We start from the raw sequence: 18,448 nt of genomic DNA, 5'->3' as shown, positions 1-18,448 counted from the left end.
ACATCTTCTCTGGCAGTTCAAGCAATTTTAATAAATAAATGCTTCAGATATACAGTTGATCAAATAAACCAAGGGATTCTGGTTGGATTTATTTATTTATTTATCTATCTATCTATTTATTTATTTTTATTTCAGGAAAATGGAATGAAAACTCACACAGTATAAAGACTTTTCACTCTTCTTCACTGCAGTGGTTTATTGATGATGCTTGAACCCTGGGTTTGCTTTTCTAATGTTTACTAAAGATTTATGCTGCATGACATAGAGGAGTAATGCCACCTTCTTGTTGCTAGCTCATTTCAGAACCATTTCAGACGAGAAAGGTGAATATCAGCATTTCTGGGCATGCTTTTGTCAGTGTTACTGGGTTTTGGGAGAAAAATGTCAGCTGGTTTTTCTGAAAACATAGATCAACTTTTCCAGACATGCTAATGGGGCAAAGACCTGGAATCCTTGTGATGTACTGACAGGTGTTTTATCCCTGCATCTGCCGGGGAGCCTCTTCTTAGTTTCTAATCTCCAATCTTGGAAGGCACTTATTTCTTGCTTGTATTGCTTCCTGGAACTAGACTGCAATCAAATATAAGTTTTCAAAAGTATGGAGATGTCAATTATAATAACTAATGCAAAGGCACTTCTGATTGCATTACAGTCCTGCTTTATTGAAGGATTTAAATTACTTATTTTGTCAATTATTTTTACTTCTCTCCCCAAAAACAACATAGCAATTTTGAGCCTTTGTCAAGACTTTTAATGCTGCTTCAAAAATGAGTTGTCACTGCTTGCATGACATCTAAAATATTTGGAGAATCAGTGCCCATTCTTAACTTTACATGCACTGAATCATAACAGTGATAAAACTGCAAACTTTGCCTATTGTGATTTTTTTCGATTCTCTATTCTATTACTTTTTTTTTCCTCTTTTCCTTTTCCTTTTTCTTTTCCTTTTCCTTTTTCTTTTTCTTTTTTTTTTTCTTTTCCTTTTTTTTTCTTTTTCTTTTTCTTTTTCTTTTTCTTTTTTCTTTTTTCTTTTTCTTTTTCTTCTTCTTTTTCTTTTTCTTTTTCTTTTTCTTTTTTCTTTTTCTTTTTCTTTTATTTCTCTTTCCGTTAGTAACAAAACAAAAAGTAAAGAAAGTACCTAATAATCCCCAGAGATGGTTACTGCAAACACTTCTCTGCAAATGTTCCTGCCTAGGGAACGTTTCAGTGCAACATCTTTGACAGTGTTCAAGTAATGGACGAAGAGCATGGTGATGGATGTGATGTGGATTTCAGACAAAATTACATCAACTATAGCAATTCTGTCTCCAGAATGTAGATTTTTAGCTTGATTATGTACTATGCTTGGACACCTTTGGAGACAGGGGACCTCAGTGTAAATCCTGATGCAGCTTCAACTGTTGCAAGGTGTAATCATTACTTGATGAAGAACCAAGTGGAAGATATGACTAGAGGATATTTAAATGCCCAGATCTCAGGTTAAAGCAAGCTCTGCAGGATAAATTTGTCTACTGTTGGCACTTCCTTAATGACCTGAGATCATGCACCCAGTGGAGAAATGAGTTTTCAAAGAGCTTCCTCTCCCACAGGTATTTAAGACTATTTTATTACTTCTTTATCTCATTAGAGCTCTTTGGTGACAAAAAGCTGAAAAACTACAATGCAAAACATCATTGTGATGCTGAGCAAATTCCAATAGAAAAAGGATAGAAGCAGAAGTAGAGAAACACTTGATCACTGCAAGCATTTAGGTGCAGGGGAATCCCGCTTTATCTGGGAAGAGGCAACACGATTCCCTGAATAAACATTCACAGACAAGTCCAGCAGCTACTTCAATACAATAAAGTATTCTGATTTCATTGGTGGTTTTGGCAAAGGGTGAATGATACAGTGCTAAATGCTAACTAAATGAATACGAAGAAGCAGCCTGCCATCTTGGGTTTCCTACATTCAGTATCTCATTTTTCAGACTGGGAGCAGTTTTGGACTCCTGACTGAATGCCGAAAAGGCTTCCAAAGAAAGCCTTCAAACATACACTTTTTTCCAAGCCAGTCAGAGTTGGGGGAACGCAGATGAGAGTCCAGAAAGATTCCTGTTTTCTGGGTGCCTTGTAAAAGGTCTTACTACTACCGTGTGGATGGTACACATACACAGATGGTACACATTTACAGAGACTCGTACTTAATTCTGGAGGTACATGGGACTCGGCCAGCTTTTCTTCTGCTGCTTGCCAGGAGACAGGTGGAAAAGCAGAGGGAGGAGAAGGTGCCCTGTGCCTCCCTTGGAGGAGGGAGAGCAAACAGCATGGCTGAGTCCTTCCCACGGAGCACGGCTCTGGCAGCGAATCGCGGATGCTGCTACGTTTTTCCCCGCCAGCGACAAGAGGAGCTCTCCGGTCCCAGTCTGGTTAGGAGAGTGGCGCGCATTGCACTAGCGCTGGAGATGATACCACCGCACCGCCTCTCGGCCCCGCGGAAGCCACCCACCGCCCGGACAGCCGGCGGAACGCCACTTCCCCGGCTCGCACTGCCATCCAACTTCGTCGGGCTCCGGGTCCCGCTTCTTTCCAGCGGCGCGGCATCACGGCCGCCTCCCCGCTCCGAGGGTGCCGCAGCCGGGCCCGCCCGGCCCCGAGGCGGTGCCGCGTGCGCTGCGGGCAGCCGCTTCAGGACCAGATCTGGACAGCGCCCCGCCGCCAGACCCCGCCTTCCCGCAGCCGCTCACCGCCCATTGGCTGGAGAGTCGCCGCGGAGCCGGGGCTGCCCGCGATTGGCCCGAGCCGTCCGCCACTCAGCGGGGCGGCGTGAGGGAGGTGCCGGCTCGATCCCGGCTGGAGGCTCCGAGAAGCGCCCGTTTGTTTTGTAAGCCGGCGTGTCGCGCTTCCTGTGGCAGCGCCTCATTGGCGGCCCGAGAGAAGCGGGCGACTTCTCATTGGAGGGCCGGAGCTGCCACTCACGTGCCCACCCGAGGGGGCGGTCCTTAAGCCGAGGGGCGGGCCGTGCAGGCGGGGGCGCGGCCAGGGCGGGTCCGAGGCTCAGAGTGGGCCGGGGTGTGGCGCGAGGAGGCGGGGCCTCACGGCGATAGGAGGCGGGGCTGGAGGCGGGGGCGGGGCGAGGCCAGGGGAGCCTCGCAAGCGGAGATTGCCCTTGTGTCTCGAGCCGGGTAGCGGCTGGGAGCGGAGCAGCTTCGCCGCAGCACCCGCCGGCAGCGGGACGAGACGGGACGGGACAAGCGAGCAGAGCGGAGCAGAGCGAAGGGCAGGCGCGGTGCTGGGGGCGAGCGGAGCCACCGGGGGCAGCCGGCACCGCTCCGCGGGGGGGAACCTGCTCGGCAGCGGCGGAGAGCGCCGCTCCCCCCCTCCTCCCTCCCCAATCCACCCCCGCGACCCTGGTCCTCCTCCTCCTCCTCCTCCTCCTCACCCCACTGGATACAGCGAGGGAGACACTGCGGCGGAGGCGGCGGCGGCGGCTCCTGCGGGGGGAAGGAAGCGCCCGGAGAGCGGAGCGGCGAGAGGCTGCGGATCTGCGTGCCTGGCGCCCACCCAGCCCGAGGGGAGCCCCCAGCATGCGGCTGAAGCCCGGCGCGCTCCTGCGCTTCTACAGCCTCTGCGGGATCCTCATACAAGGTACCGTCTCCCTCCTCCTCCGCGGGAGGGACCCGAGGGTGAGGGGGGGGTCGCCGCGGCCCCGCTGCCCACTCGCCCCGCTCGTGACCCCGCTCCCCTCGCGTCCCCCCGGCCCGGCGCTCGCCTCCCGGCCCCCGCCGCTCTCTCCAGCCCCGCTATTAACCCTTCTCGCCCCGCCGCTTCTTCCCCGCTCCCCGCGTGCTCCTGAAGTGCGAGCGCGGCGGCGGCGGCGGGCGGCATCCCGGGGAGGTGCGGGCCGCGGGCACGGCTCGCGCGGGGGAAGGGATGGACGTATGGAGGGATGGACGTATGGAGCCCATACGTGAGGCGCTGCCGAAGTGAGCCGGCATCTCCCCGACGCCCCGCTGCCAGCGACGAGTTCACCGACTCGGTGTATTCCACGTCCCTCCTCTTTCCCCCCGCACCGCACCGCACCGCGCCGCTGCTCTTAATGAATACGTTCCTTCCAAGTGACACGGAACAGCCGCGGCGGAGGGGGACCCGCCGAGAAGCGCCGCTCGCAGCCCTCCCCGGCTGCGGGGGAAGGCGGGCAGCCCCCTCTCCCCCCACCCCGCGGGGCGGGGCGGCGTGCGGGCGGGGGGCGGTAGCGGTCGGGAGCGCGGGGGTCGGAGGAGGCGGCAGCGGCCGCGGCGCCGCAGCCCGGCGGCCTCTGGCGGGTGTGAGCGGGGTCAGCGAGCCGGCGGGCGGGAGGGGGACGGGGGCGACCTGCCTCCCCGCGGGGGGCTCCGGGGGAAGCGGGGAAGAGAAGTGACCTTGCGGGGATTTTCTCTCCCCTCGTCTCCGTCACGCCGCGCCGTGTCAAGTTCAATAAATTTCACGTTTCCCTCGGCTGCGTCATGTGTCGGGCGGGCTCCGGGGGGTTGTGAAGCTCGGCGCCCGCAGCGGACCGCGAGGCAGCGTCGCCTCACGGGGAAGTTGGCGGTGCGGGAGAGAGGAGGGGACGGGGCAGCGCGCCGGGAGGCTGTCAGAGGGGCTTCACCGGGCAGGGCTTCGCTGCGCCTCACCGGCGTGCGTCACCGCACACCGAGCCGCCGTGCCGGTGCTGTACCGAGTGATTTACTGGGGCATGTGCCGGGGTCGCACCTGGAGGCTGGCCGCTCTGCTCTCTGCCTCTCGCGTCTCCCCGTGAATTGTCGATTCATGGCCCCGCCGGGGAGGGGGGCTTCGTGTCACCAATAGAACCGGGGCTGCCTTTGGAGGAGGAGGGTTTGATCTCTGTGAAGATGCAGTCAGCCGCGTTCGGCTCATCGCATTCTTAAGAGTAAACCAGTGATTAAAACACTGCTGCCTTTGACGGCGGGTTAGGGCGCGTGCCAGGCGGAATGCAACTCTGTGAACCGCGTCAGGTGGGAAAAAAAACCAAAACCATGTTGCAAGCAAAAGGATACAATGCAGATCTGGCCGTGTGGAAATCACCAGGCTGGGCCCGTCCTTGCAGACAGGGGCAGGCCGTGCCTCACGTGCTGCTCAGCTTGCTCTCTGCCTTGTACGAAACGCCTGCTCCTTCTCCGTTTGTCACACAAGTATTTTTTCAGCTCCTGATTAAAACTGCCCTCAGGAGTACTCAAGCAGTCTCTATACCACACTTGAGCAGAGCACTTTTTGGGTGCTGTTTTACTGGGCATTGAGTAGAACAGGGATATAAGAAACCCATCAACCTCAGAGCAGAGCGAGAGGAAATAATTTCTGCCATCCTTTCCTCCATCCTCCTTCGAAGGAGAAGAAAACACACAAATATTTTCTAAAGCAAATCTGCCCTGAATAGCTGCTATGTCTCACCGAATATCGAATTCCTTTGGTCCACCTTGTAGACCTACTTCATAAACAGCACCATTTGTTTTGGCACAGCCAGCCATGGTTCCTGTACTGGACACATTTCTTGCTGGCATTTTTATACCTGCATTTAAAAGTAGTTTCTCCTGCTGGCTTGCTGTGCTTCCCTAGGCTGCCTTGTGAAGTGGCTCAGCGGATTTGTTAGATTCCTCTGTTTCTGTTTGTGGTCTGTGGGGTGCACAGGTTTTCCGTCATCTCTGTACATGAATGAGATTGTTGTTCTGAGCATTCGGAGAGCTTCACGGCTGTGACTGGGGATGGCTCCTGTTAGCTTCAGATTCACTAATTTAGTTTAAAGACAAGATGACAGAGTTGAGCTAACATGTCCTGTATGGAAGTGTGCCCTTTTTTTGGCTCTGTCTGTTAAGAGCTTGGCTTAAGGAATCTGTCCCGAGTGTTGATGAAGCGTCAGCTGAGGGAAGAGGACATAGAATAATGCCTCTCAGCTTGTGCATGGAATAGCATTAACAGCAAGCAGTCCCTTCAGAACGGAGGCAAACAAGAAGTAAAAGAGCCCAGTGTCAACTGCTTGCTGTGAGAGGGGAGCGGTGGAGGTGGAAGGGGGAGTAATAACATGTTGAGTTGAGAAGTGGCTTGTCAGCTGAGTTTGGGTATGATATTAGTCTGCTCTGCCCTATCCAGCATTTACTGTGAAAATAGTAGGATCTCTGGCTGCTGTTGTCCTTACCTTGTGTGCTGTTAATGATTCAAAAGTGTCTAAACTGTGTCCCAGGAGGTTTAACTGTTATGTATGTTAGCAGCTTGTACTTGCATTATTTTGTTTCACTTCCCCCTCCCCCCACTTCATGAATTTAGCCTGCTTTATACAAAATTTAACAGTAGAAGGACGACGTGTATTTTCAATAACTCCTGTACATCATCTTAAACCATTTATGCAAGCTTAAATCTAAGCTATTTATTTTGAAAAGTTACCATATAAGAAACTGTAATATTAAAGATAGTTTTGTAGAATTCTTGGTATACAGATATTGGTTAAAATTATCCTGGAATTGTAGCTGCTATAGCCCCCTGCTGTGAGATAATGCAAATGGCATCTAATGCCTTCATGTGTTCTGCTTCTCGAAAGATGCTGGATAGTGTCATATGTGGTAGCAAATGATACATTTCAGTTCTCAGCCATCACCAGACAAGTCTTTTCAATATGGTTTCTTCCTGCACTTTAAATACTTGTTTACTAATGAAAATAATGTAGGGACACTTTAATTTGTTTGAAACTGTGATCACTGATGCGAGAAATCAGTAAGGACATAATTGCTCATGGATGAGACTTTGCTCATAAGCCTAGATCCATTACAAGTAGGAAAAAAAAAAAAAAAGTGAATATGCAAATGGCTACTTCTCTGATCATCTGAGCTGATTGAAGGCAATGCTGTGATACATCACTCCATAGCTTGCATAGTTAGTATCTGTTCTGAATTTTCACTAGGATTTCTGTTAGCAAAATCTTGGCAGTAATGCCCAGTCTTGTAAGCAAAGGTGTTGTGTTGATAAATTAATGTTATAATGCTAATATGGTAATAGCAAGTGAAAAGCAGGCTGTAGTTAGTAATTTCTGTGGAGCAGTAGATAGTTGGAGAATAGAAGGCAGTGGCTTTGGAGGAAGTCGTTACAATCTGTAGTTGGAATATTTTACCTATAGTTGAAGCATAAATTGTGTGTCTTGACTTGATTGTGGCCATTTTTATGTGGCTTAGGTCAGTCTAAACAAAGCCAGACAGGCTTATTCTACTCTAGTTCCCAGGCTAGTTCATTTTATTAATTATTTCTCTTTCTTCCTATGTTTTATTACTAGTCATGGTATAGCCTTGCTGAAAGTTTTAGAATATCAAGTAACTAATCACTCAGAACTCCTGTTGATGACCTCACGGAACTTCCCTGATGAATAAATGAATACACATCCCTCACACTCATGGTATTTATCAAGTTTCTATTCACCAGTAAGCAGTAGTTTCACAAAAAGGGCAACAAGAGAAACACTTCCTTTGTAATAAATACTTTTTTCATGTCAATTTTATTAGTAGTCTTTTTTTTTTTTTTAATTAAAAGTCTTTCCATTTAATAATGATGATGATGATTTTTTCAGTATTGCTATGGAGGGTCACAGTTGGATTTCAAGATTTTTTCCCCACTTATCCATCACAAATGTTGGTGAAGGAACTGTAACTACTGTCTACGTGGTAAACACTGACAGACACCGGGCAGTTGCCCAGAGAATATAAGTGTAACCAGAATGTAGTTGACTGTTAGAAGAAGGATTTCCCTCTCCAACTAACATTTAAAAATCAGAAAGAGAAGGTGCTCTAATGGTCCTCTTAATTCCTTCTCAAAGAGATAGAAGAAGGGCTTCCATTTTGTTTTAAAAGAGAAACCTGACAACAGGCTAATTCCATTAGAGACTTTCAAAAGAATGGAGAGTCCTCTCCAGAGAGAATGCTGCTGACATGCTTTATAAAATACATGTTCCAAAACAAATGTGGAACGGTAAAACTATTAGACATAGTTTAGTAGTTTAGTATGTGTCTCCTCTGGGATTATGTCAATATTAAGTATGAGCTTAATGAGCATATCCCTTCTTTCCAAGGAATTCTTGAGGTATGTTTGAAAGGAAGAAAGAAAAAGTGGCAAGGAATAGCTTGTAAAAATGATGATTTTTCTCAGCAATCTGCCCTTGAACAGCTTATCTTTTACGTGATAAAAACACTGAGAATATTTTGAAAATAGGTGTTTGAAAAATGTATGTGGGTGTCTTTGTGAGAGTTCTTCCAGCTCTTCTTCTCCCTGAAACTGTTTCAGGATTTTTTCCTTTCATTTTCATAAATAAAAATAAAAAGGTCCATATGAATACAATTTCTCTTATTTTAATGCACAGTAAGTTCAGAATGGATGGTTTATACAGCTGTACTGAGCAGACTGTCCTCACAGCATTTTTAAGGTGGTAGAGAAAGGGACAGAGAACATCTATTTTAATAACAGGGCAGAGTGCTAACACTGGAGGTTGCGTATTACATCTTCCAGTGCTCTGTTTAACTAATAAAAATTTAGTGTGTAGGACTTTCTAACATGGAAAATTCGAAACGGTTAAAAAAAGATCGAGTAAAGAATGTAGGTACTTATTTTTATAGTAGATGAAGTAGAAGACTCCCTGTTTATTTAACTGTGTCTACCTGCCCTTCTTTCTCTGAGATCTGTAACTGTAAAATAAAATCATACTTGCATCCTTTGCCATCCTGTTATATGTAAAACAGAGATCTTAGGTGCTACATAAGCTTTGTTTGGGAATATTTTTAGTGTCTGACTAATGGAAGATTTTTAAGGAAGGACCATTTCTTCCCAAACAGGAGTTGAATTGTATATGCTGCTTTTCAGTCTAATCAAATGGATCTCAGAGAATATGAATGCTTTTAACTTCCAAGCTTTAAGTAGCAACACATCAATGTTAATGCAATTCTATTTTACTATGAATTCATAAATTACTTTAACTATTTTTTTTTTCTACTTCATAATACTCACTTTAGCACGCTCTATTCTTCTTACTTAGCTATTAAGGAACATTAACTGTCCATAGACAGCTGCTCTTCAATTTTAGAAAAATAATTTGTACATATAGTCTGTCTTTCTCAATTTGATTTTCAGAGCTGCAGGTTTGCTTGTTTGCGTGTACCTATAAATGTCTCTGAGAACAAAGCTTTAAATGAATGTGTACATTATTGAATTCCTCACCAGCTTATTCTTTATTTGTGATGTGAATGGAGTCAGGCTTGTTTAGACTGTTTCTGAAGCAGTACATATTGTTATATGCCATATAGTGGTTGCCTTCTTAGCTTTAATGTTCTTTCTGTTGTCATCCTTCTGTAAACAATTTGTTGACTACTCGTCTTTGAGTAGGAAAGATGATGCAAGAGAGACTGTTTTTCTTGTTCTAGAGGTGAAAATTTCCTGATTATATTTTAAACTTCTTATGTGTTACAATATTAATCAAGTGATGTTTTTAATTGTCATAGTAATTTCATTGCTAAATCTTAACTGAGGTAACCTGGGTATGCTGTTACATGCAAAAAGGATTTATGGCCACATATCAGAGCACGTTTATGCCTTACTGCATATCATCAATATATAAGACATTGCATTATTTCTGCTTCTCTTGGCAGAAGCTGAATAGGCCAACGCAGCTATACTGATCCATCTGTCTAAGTCTTACAAACTCTGGCTTTTCAAAGTTCAGCACTGGAAACTCCATAAGTGTGACTGACAGCTTTGAAGAGAATAAGACCAAGCTACTTCACAGCAGCAGTTGTAGTAGGCATTTTGGTATTTTCCGTTTACTCAGATATTTATCCCAAACTGACCTACATCTGCTGGATTATCAGTGTAACTTGACCTGCTTTTATTCTCGCTATGCTGTATGGGAGGGAAGCTGTTGTGGTTAGTCCCAGACAACGAAGAAAGCCATAGTGGTTCATACAGAAGCAATATTTTTTAGCATTATATAGGGTTTAAGATCATTGAATTTGCTACTGAAGTAATTTGTTGCTTTCCAATAAAAAAACAGTATGTATTTAACATTTTTCTACAATGGAAAATCAAGCAAAAAGCAGTGAGATGATACTGACAAAACTGAATCGGAATTTAATATTAAAAGCTTGTTTTAATTGGAAGACTACACCAAATGCATTTCTCTGCCAATCCCATTTTATATTTATTGCATATAAAGCTTTTCTTTCCCTCCTGTTAGTACCCTTGTTATATATGAAGTTTAAATTTTGACACGCTAGTTGGTGCTTCATTGATATGTATTAATGGATATAAATTCAGGAACAGCGAAGAAGTCTCCATTGGATTGCATGTTTTATACATGAAAAGTAGAATTTTGTTTGGTATGTGAAAGCAGTTAGTCTCACTCCAGGTCATCGTCAGAAATAATTTTTTACATTTTTAAATATAGGAAAATGCAGAACAGCAGCTGGTTGCAAATTGAAAAATAAATGCAGTGGCTAGAGATTACTTGCTAAACTGCTTACTAATCTCAAGAACTTACGCTGAGTATCTCAAATCCATGGCAGATCAGAAACATACCATAATATGCAGATATGTATGTATATCTATCTATATATATCTAATGTATATCTGTATTAGGATCCCACCTCATGGAGGGTTTTGTTTTTTTCCAGTATTTAAACATCCAGTTTGAAAACCACTTGGATGTTCATAATGAAAGACAGTGAGTGTGTCTCATCTTCTGCTACAAAAACAGAACCCTAGTGAATTAGTTTTTAAAGGGTGTGCTTTCCTTAAAGCATTTAGTCTGAAATCTAACATATTATTTCCTAATGATGCATCGTGAGCATTGCTTTAATCCAGGTGATTTGTATTTGAATACAAGCAGTATATTTGCTACTATTATGTTAAGCATGGGCCAACACCTCAACTATTTGCCCAGCTTCTTCAGGACATTTGCCTTGGTCTTTCAGGATTTAGTTAATTTAATTTTTTATGGCCATGTTTTTGGCATATTTTTCCCCAAAGTGTGAAGTCTACTGTTTGTAAAACACTGGTTAATGCTGCTTTCTAGCATGTGAAACATTGTCATGGTTTTATGATCATTGGTATTCCACATCATAACATCACATTGTTAGTGTGAATAAGCCTTGTTGAGTCCTCTAAAAACTGACCCCATCTTGTATCATTTCAGTATTTTCCTCATCAAGTGTCTGAGTTTTTAGACTTGAATCAGCTGGGAAAATGCAAAGTTTTCTTCTTCCTAGGTCATTTCTGCTTTGCAAACTTTAAGTCACTACTGTTCTGCTGAATTCCTTGGTTGTGAAAATGAGGGCACATAATCCACCAAAATATATGGAACCTTTGTGTTTTTTCTTTTAATTTTTATTTATAATAGATAGAATTCTCAGTGTTTCACAGAGATATGAGATATTCTCTTGCATTTTCTGTGGAAGAATAACATAACTTCATAATAGCTCGGAATATAAGATAATTTTTAAATGACCACCCACAAGCATTGCTTAGACAAAACATGTAAGAACCTATTCACTTAAAGCAATATGTTGTTAGAATTTCCCAGACTTTCTTTGGATTGTAAAAAAAACCACCAAATTTTACATACGTTTGCTTATGTCTTCTTGAAGAGAAAGTGATACTTTGTGATCTACAAAACCAGCTTTTTCTTAAGCTGAAGCAAAATGGAATTACAAGAAATCTGGCTAAAGAAAACAATTCAACTCTTTTTATACAGGGTATTCTTTTTTAATATATCCGTATTGCACTATTTGGAAGAGAAGGTGCATTTAATGCAGCTAGGTTATGCCTTTTGCAAACTGAAATACCTTGTAAATTATGTGAGAGAAACAGTATGTTCTACACCATATCACTTGAAGTGAGGAAATTCCAATTTGCTGTTTACTGGGTAGTTAATATTGCAGACTTTAAAAATTTTTCTTTTAGTTGATCATTTAAAAACTCTTGAACAGCTTGTGCAACAGCTTCTTTTAGAAAGAAACTTCAAAGTAGGTGGCTTGCTGGTCACAGATCAGTGGTCACAGGTAAATACAGAGGAATTTCTCCAAGACTTTGTCTGCCTAGGTTGCTTGTCAACAAAGCTGAGCTTTGCTTCTTCCATTTGCCACTGTGAGACTTGAAATGCAGAAACAACAATAATGTGAGTCTGTATGTGTGAAGGCATTTCCCATCTATGTTTTTGAGAATAAAGGCTTCAAATTTGGATCCTGTATAATCTGTTTAAATTAATACATCAAACTTGCAGCAAAGCTATAAAACATGAGACGTCCTCCAGGCATTCATTAGGAGTTGTCAAACTTGAGAAAATATTTTGAGTCATCCTATGAAAAACAGGAATATCATTATACTGAAGTGTTGTGTGAGGTCATTTCAACATAGCTTCCTTTCATTTTCATTGAATCAAGTTAGATAAATCATTTATTTGATTTGAACATTTTGAAAATGCAACTGAAGTTTTTTTGTTTTTTATTTTTGTAGGTTCACTTAAATCCATTTTCTTTGTAATGTTACAAGGCATGCCATCACAGTATGAAATGTATTACTATCCAGGGTAATCAGAATATTAATGTCACTTGTGCTTTGTTTCAGCTTAGAGCGTTGGATAAAATATCTGGTGCAATCTATAAGAAATCAGATTTGTTAGTGTCAAAAGAGAAAGTTTTCAGAAATGCAACTGCTTTTATGTCCTTTTAGACTGAGTGAGATGTTAGCAAGTCCTACTCGTTTGTATAGTTGTACATTCATCAGATGGAAATAAAGGCACATACATGAATAAGCATTGGCTAATGTGACTGTAAGTAATGCTAGTAGTAGTGAATGTCTGTAAGCAGCTCCTTAGGCACTGCTGTTGTGTAACGTTACACTTTCAGGTTGTTCAAATACACATATCTAATTCTCTATCAGGGAAATTTGTCACATGAAAACTTTCAGTCCAGGTGCTGAAGTTGCAAAATAGAAAACTAACTGTGAAACAACTTGCATTAGCAAGAGTTATTTTGTAAATGCTTCTAAGGCTCTTGCGATGTCTGTAGCATAAACATACTTTTTCATCTGGAACACACATTTACAAACCCTAAAATATCAAGCGACTGTATGGTGGAATCAGTACACATACAGTCTTTTAGTTAAGTTGGAGAAATCATCTCTCAAAGAATGTTGGGGAAGGACAAACAATCTGTTTTGTATTTATGGTGCTTCTGCACAATGTTTGTTTTATTACAGGTCTCCAGTGCTCTTACATAAACAAGTATTTTTCTTGAAATCAATGGATGTTAATATTTGTAAACTTTTAAATAGAGAACTAGGTGGTGCTGTTCTTTCATCTTTGTGGCTTAGCTGCGTTCTTAAGTATGGGCTCAGAACATCAGGCTACTAGTTTACTAAGAAGAAATTTTGCTCTTAAGTAGCTAAATAAGTCAGTACTCCTGATCTCATTGAGAGTGCTACCACGAGAGTTAATAACTGCATAATACAGCACTGTCTAGTGTGTGTAGAATAACTTTTAATTCTGAGTGTTGATATACTTCCTTTTATTTTGTTCATCGGTTTGAACGATACAGTGAATTCTAGTAATTGTTTGACTTGTGACGTGGACATATATTTGAGCCTATTTGATAAGACCAGTTTAGCATGTTTAGATGTATGATTACTGAAATATAACCTAACATTTTAGTCCTAGCACTGAGCTTTTGCACCTTCTTTTGTTGTTAGTTTCTAAATGTTTTTGGGACTAATTTGCTAACAGCACAGTGAGATTATCAATAATAGCTGGAATAAATTTGCTGTAACCATGTAGCAGTAGTATATTAAACAGCAAATTAAGCAGGAAAAATGATTTATTAAACTTTCTTCAATTTGCAAATCTGTATAAAGTTTTAATCACCGTATTGTCTTATTGCCATTATTGTTATATTAGCAAATAGTGAGGCTATTTGAGGCTAAGACTATAGTGAACTGCTTGTGGTCTAGGATACGTTTGGTGTTTCACTGTTACAGCAGAATTCTAAGTCTATAATTGGAATCAGAATTCAGCTTATAACGCTTCAGTAGAGTGCTTACACTGACCACTCATAAGGCAGGAATCTTGCAAGATCGGAGAGAAGAAATAAATAAGAGGAAAATGAGCCTCTGTAATGAAAGTGGTGAAAAAGCGCTCTAGTTAGGCCAAACTTACAGAAGCGTTTGCTCTTAGTAGGTAATTGCTTAATGAAAAAATAAGCTGTAGATGTTACTAGTCACAAATGGGAAAGTGTGAAAACACTTTCTTGCAGTTTGTCTCCCCTCTTCATTGTGAAAAAAAGAATTAGAAGCAGAAAGTTTGGTTTGTAGTTTCTCATTATTCAGGAATAAGCATTGAAATGCATTCTCTCAGATGACAGATACAGTAATATATAGGTAATAATTGTATTATTAAAAACAGATAAATAATAAGGTTAAAAACAACAATTTGGGGGGGGGGAGGGAGGGGAGGAGAGGGGTTGTTTTGTTTTGTTTTTTAAGATTTTGCTGTCAGAATGTAGCTATTATTGTGCTGTTTGGAGGGTGCCAAAAGACAGTTTTTGTTTATTTCTGGAAACTGGAAAGGAATTGAAAACAACTCTCATTTGCAAAAGTAAATAATTAAAGTTTTCCTGATTATTCATGATATATACATTCAATTGGTGTTCAGACAAAAGCCACATTTGAGTACAGTACTGTATGTGTTAATAGACTCTGTACAAATGTTTTAGTGTGTACCATTTAAAAGCTATTAATGAAAACTCACTGCTGTCATAAAATTGTTGCTTTGTGTTTGCCTCTTTGAGAGTCGAGTATCAGACAGTGGGTCAGTTTGCGTGGGTTAGCAGATTATGTTTGAAAGGGATGCTTTAGTAGATTGTGTTGCTAACTGCAACTGGGTACAAGGGTGCGAAAGATTTCTGAACACACATTCTTAGTTGAAGCTTGCTATTCAGCTTGTGGATGAGCAAATGTTCATGAACAACTAAAATACTGCATTTTTGTCAGCATTTTGCTCTTTCTTAGTCTTGGATCCCTGAATCAAGTCCTCCGATATGCAGCTGTCTTCCTAAGGAAGCATTTGGCTGGAAAGAGAGAATTTATTACAAACAGTTACTGTTTTTCAATTCTTATAATTCAAAACAAATGAAATGATCATTCTAAATGCTGCCTTCTAGGTCTGTGCCATGAACAAGCATTGAAGGACTATTTCTGAGTCTGTCTATGCCGGTCCCATCCTTCCTAGACAGTTAATTATGATCATGTGAAGAAGTGAGGTGTTAGGGTCAGCGCTGCTTGTGTGTTACTGAGAGAATCTTCTAAGTTACAGATGGTAATTAAGAATATGATTTAATTTGGTTGTACTAAAAATACCTTGTGATTTCTAAAACATTCCAAAATAATTTATGGAAAATGGATGTTAGCTGAGCCTCAGATCTGAGGAAGAGAGCAAGATGAGTATTATTTCAAAACAAAGGAAATAAGAAATCAAACTAAATTTTTATAATCATCTCTACGTATGTTTTGAGAATCACATGCTTACATAGTATCAGTAAAGTTCATAATTGCTTTCTGAGTACATTAAAATAAATCAAGGGTGGGTGTTTGTTTTTTCTTTCTCTTCCATTCTGAGTATTATTAGTGTGGAGAGAGAACTGAAATAGTGACATTTAGGTAACTTTTATTCGCAATTAATGAATTAATTTTTTTTATATATTTTTTTTCCCCTCTGCTTTTATGTATTTGAGTTAGGAACACTGGTAACATTGAACATTAATGTCTAATTTTTACAAAATTAGTTCACCAAGAGCAGTGAAGTTTCGTTCAAGCTATGGATGAACATGAGAAGGGTGCAGTAACAGTCTTACCATTGTTGCTGTTGCTTCATTGCTTTAAGTTCTTAGGTAATTTCTTTTAATATTTGGAAAGAATTTCACTTTGTTTTCATATTGCATCGTTTTTGAAGTAGCCATAGTTAAAATAACTGCTTACACTCAAATACTGCTAGAGCAAAGCTCTTCAGTATAACTTCAGTAGAATAAGGTTGGCTTAATTCTTCAGTACAAATTTAGAGAACTCATTCCTCAGAATTCAGATTTAAATCTAACGTATCTTTATGGGAAGGTTAAATATGCTGATAAACTTGAGGGGAAAACCACATTTTTTTCTTCACAACTTGTAATTTAAAGGAAATATTCAATATTTAGGGTGAAGTGAGTATTTTCCTTTTCCTGATAATGGGATCTCTGAACTTTTGGATTTAGCTTTTTTAACCATGGTTCATCAATTCTAATTAAATTGAGCTCTAAGGCTACACAGGCTTGTGTTAATGAGCACAAATGTTTTTTGAGAGTTTTTTTTTTTTTTTTTTTTTTTTTTTTTTTTTTGTGGTGTTTGTCATGATTAATTCCTTTTGAAAACATCTCTCAGTGCATAACATCACAAACATAGGGGAATTAAATAGAAACTGTAGACATAAGATTGTATTTGTGTACACTGGTCTATATCAAAACTGAAAAGATCAAGAAGATATGCAATTATTGTTGCCACTGATAGCAATATTCAGAATCAAGATTTTGTTACTACAGTGGAATTGATCCTGTTGTCTACATATACAATTTGCAATTACAGTTTGGGTTGAATATTAAGTACATGTGTGTGCTGTAAATCTGCACCTGAAATTTCCAAGATACAGTCACAATGTATGACAAGTCAGTCACAAAAGAGATTAAGTATTGTTGTTTGTTCAATTAGCCAAGCACTTAATTTGTCTTAAGTAATTCCTGTATATAAACCTCATGCATATAACGGGATGATTTTGTCTATATGCATATATATATTGATCAGTCAGCTTCATCCAAGAATGAAGGAAGTGTTTATTTGTGTAATACTACTGTTTTGTAGTTTGCATGCTTCCTGATTATTTTTTCTGATGACCTCAAGAAAATTCAAACCAACTGAAAAAACAACTTTCTGTTGAGACAGTGCAAGTACTAATATGTGTTCAGTAAAGCAGTTTAATATATCAAGCTGGCTTGCACCCTTTACATGGTTTATCTTGTTGCTAGATCTGCTGGCAAACATCTTTAGCTTTTTTTATTTTTTTAGAGTTTTGTGTATACAAGCTACCATTAAAATTTTTTGAAGTAAAGAAAAATCCTTGATTCTGCACTAACTCTTGAGTTAAGCCTTTCTTATTCTACATTAAGTATATGTTAAGATATAACTTAACCAGGTTATATTATATCCAGTTTATGAAGCTGAGAGATCTCCATACAAGTGCAGTAAATGGAAACAGCATGAGATATGTCTTAGCTAATTATCTTTTCCTCTGCATTCTTAAATCTTGTTACAAGCATTAACATTTAACTTTGTTAGTGCATGTCCCTTTATTCTCAGCAATAGCTGTTAGTATCAAAGATCGTGATATGACTGTACTAAACCAGATTTAGGCATCAGACTTAATTTCTATTTATAACGTGTCGTATCATAATATGGTGTAACAAAATGCTAAAGAGGAGTATTGAAATTCAGAATTGAGGGTGAGACACAGGTCAACAAACAAGTGCAATACCCATTGTGACTGATAGTTGTTCATGTGAAGAAGTTTGAAGAAAAGTTTGTTCTACATAAATCATAACTTGATGCTATATAGCCTGCATTTAATGAATATGCACATGTTAACATGTTAACAGAAACATTATATTTTGATTTGTAGTGCACTCAGAGTTAACAAATGAATTGTCTGTGCATGAGTTATCTTCTGAGAAAAAATAGGCAAAAGTAAAGAGCACTGAAGTGCAGTGTGGTCAGGGAGAGGAAAACAAAACCTTTTCAAGAAAACATTTATATATTCTCTCTGTGAATAAATGCCTCTTCAACGCATATACTGTTCTTTTAAGTCTTGATGTCAAAACAATTTATGAAAGACTTGTTACTAGATAGCATTGGAGTGATGCTGTTACAGGTCATTGTGGGTCATCTGGCTAATGTAGGAAGTAAAAGGCTGTATTGAGTTGCAGCATTTGTCCTACTGTTGTGAAACAGATGCTCTTTACTGGGGAGTCATAATTAATTTATATGAAATGGGTGGATGCCCACTTGCCATTCTTTTTAATGTGTAACTTTACAGGGAGCCTTTTTTCTTTCTTTCTTTCTTTCTTTCTTTCTTTCTTTCTTTCTTTCTTTCTTTCTTTCTTTCTTTCTTTCTTTCTTTCTTTCTTTCTTTCTTTCTTTCTAGCTCTAGGAACTAATGTAAGTTATGTTACAACTGTAAATTTTTTAAACTCCAGGAGTAGCTGAGCAAATGGAACCAAAAGTGACTAATGTACTTTCAGGCTTCTGACTGGTTTGACAAGCATTTGAGATTATACACTCCAAACCAAACGTTTGAAATCATAACAAACATATCTGTTAAT

The 18,448-nt window shown here is 40.7% G+C and overlaps 1 protein-coding gene across 3 annotated transcripts in view; it reads left to right on the top strand.

Moving 5' to 3' along the window:
• The first annotated feature begins 3,149 nt into the window (after positions 1-3,149).
• Positions 3,150-18,448, top strand: part of CADM2 (cell adhesion molecule 2) — a 590,946-nt gene continuing 575,647 nt past the window's right edge. For all 3 annotated transcript variants that reach the window (XM_085527351.1, XM_015880063.3, XM_015880073.3), the window contains exon 1: positions 3,150-3,626. In XM_085527351.1, coding sequence (XP_085383477.1) covers positions 3,566-3,626 — 61 coding nt within the window. In that variant the 5' untranslated portion in view covers positions 3,150-3,565. The remainder of the gene's footprint in view (positions 3,627-18,448) is intronic.

The sequence above is a fragment of the Coturnix japonica genome, chromosome 1, assembly GCF_054131305.1.
Source record: "Coturnix japonica strain WE chromosome 1, WE-NBRP24, whole genome shotgun sequence".
NCBI classification, from domain to species: domain Eukaryota; kingdom Metazoa; phylum Chordata; class Aves; order Galliformes; family Phasianidae; genus Coturnix; species Coturnix japonica.
The sequence above is the reverse complement of the archived record's forward strand: the minus strand, read 5'-3'. Positions and strand labels throughout refer to the sequence as shown.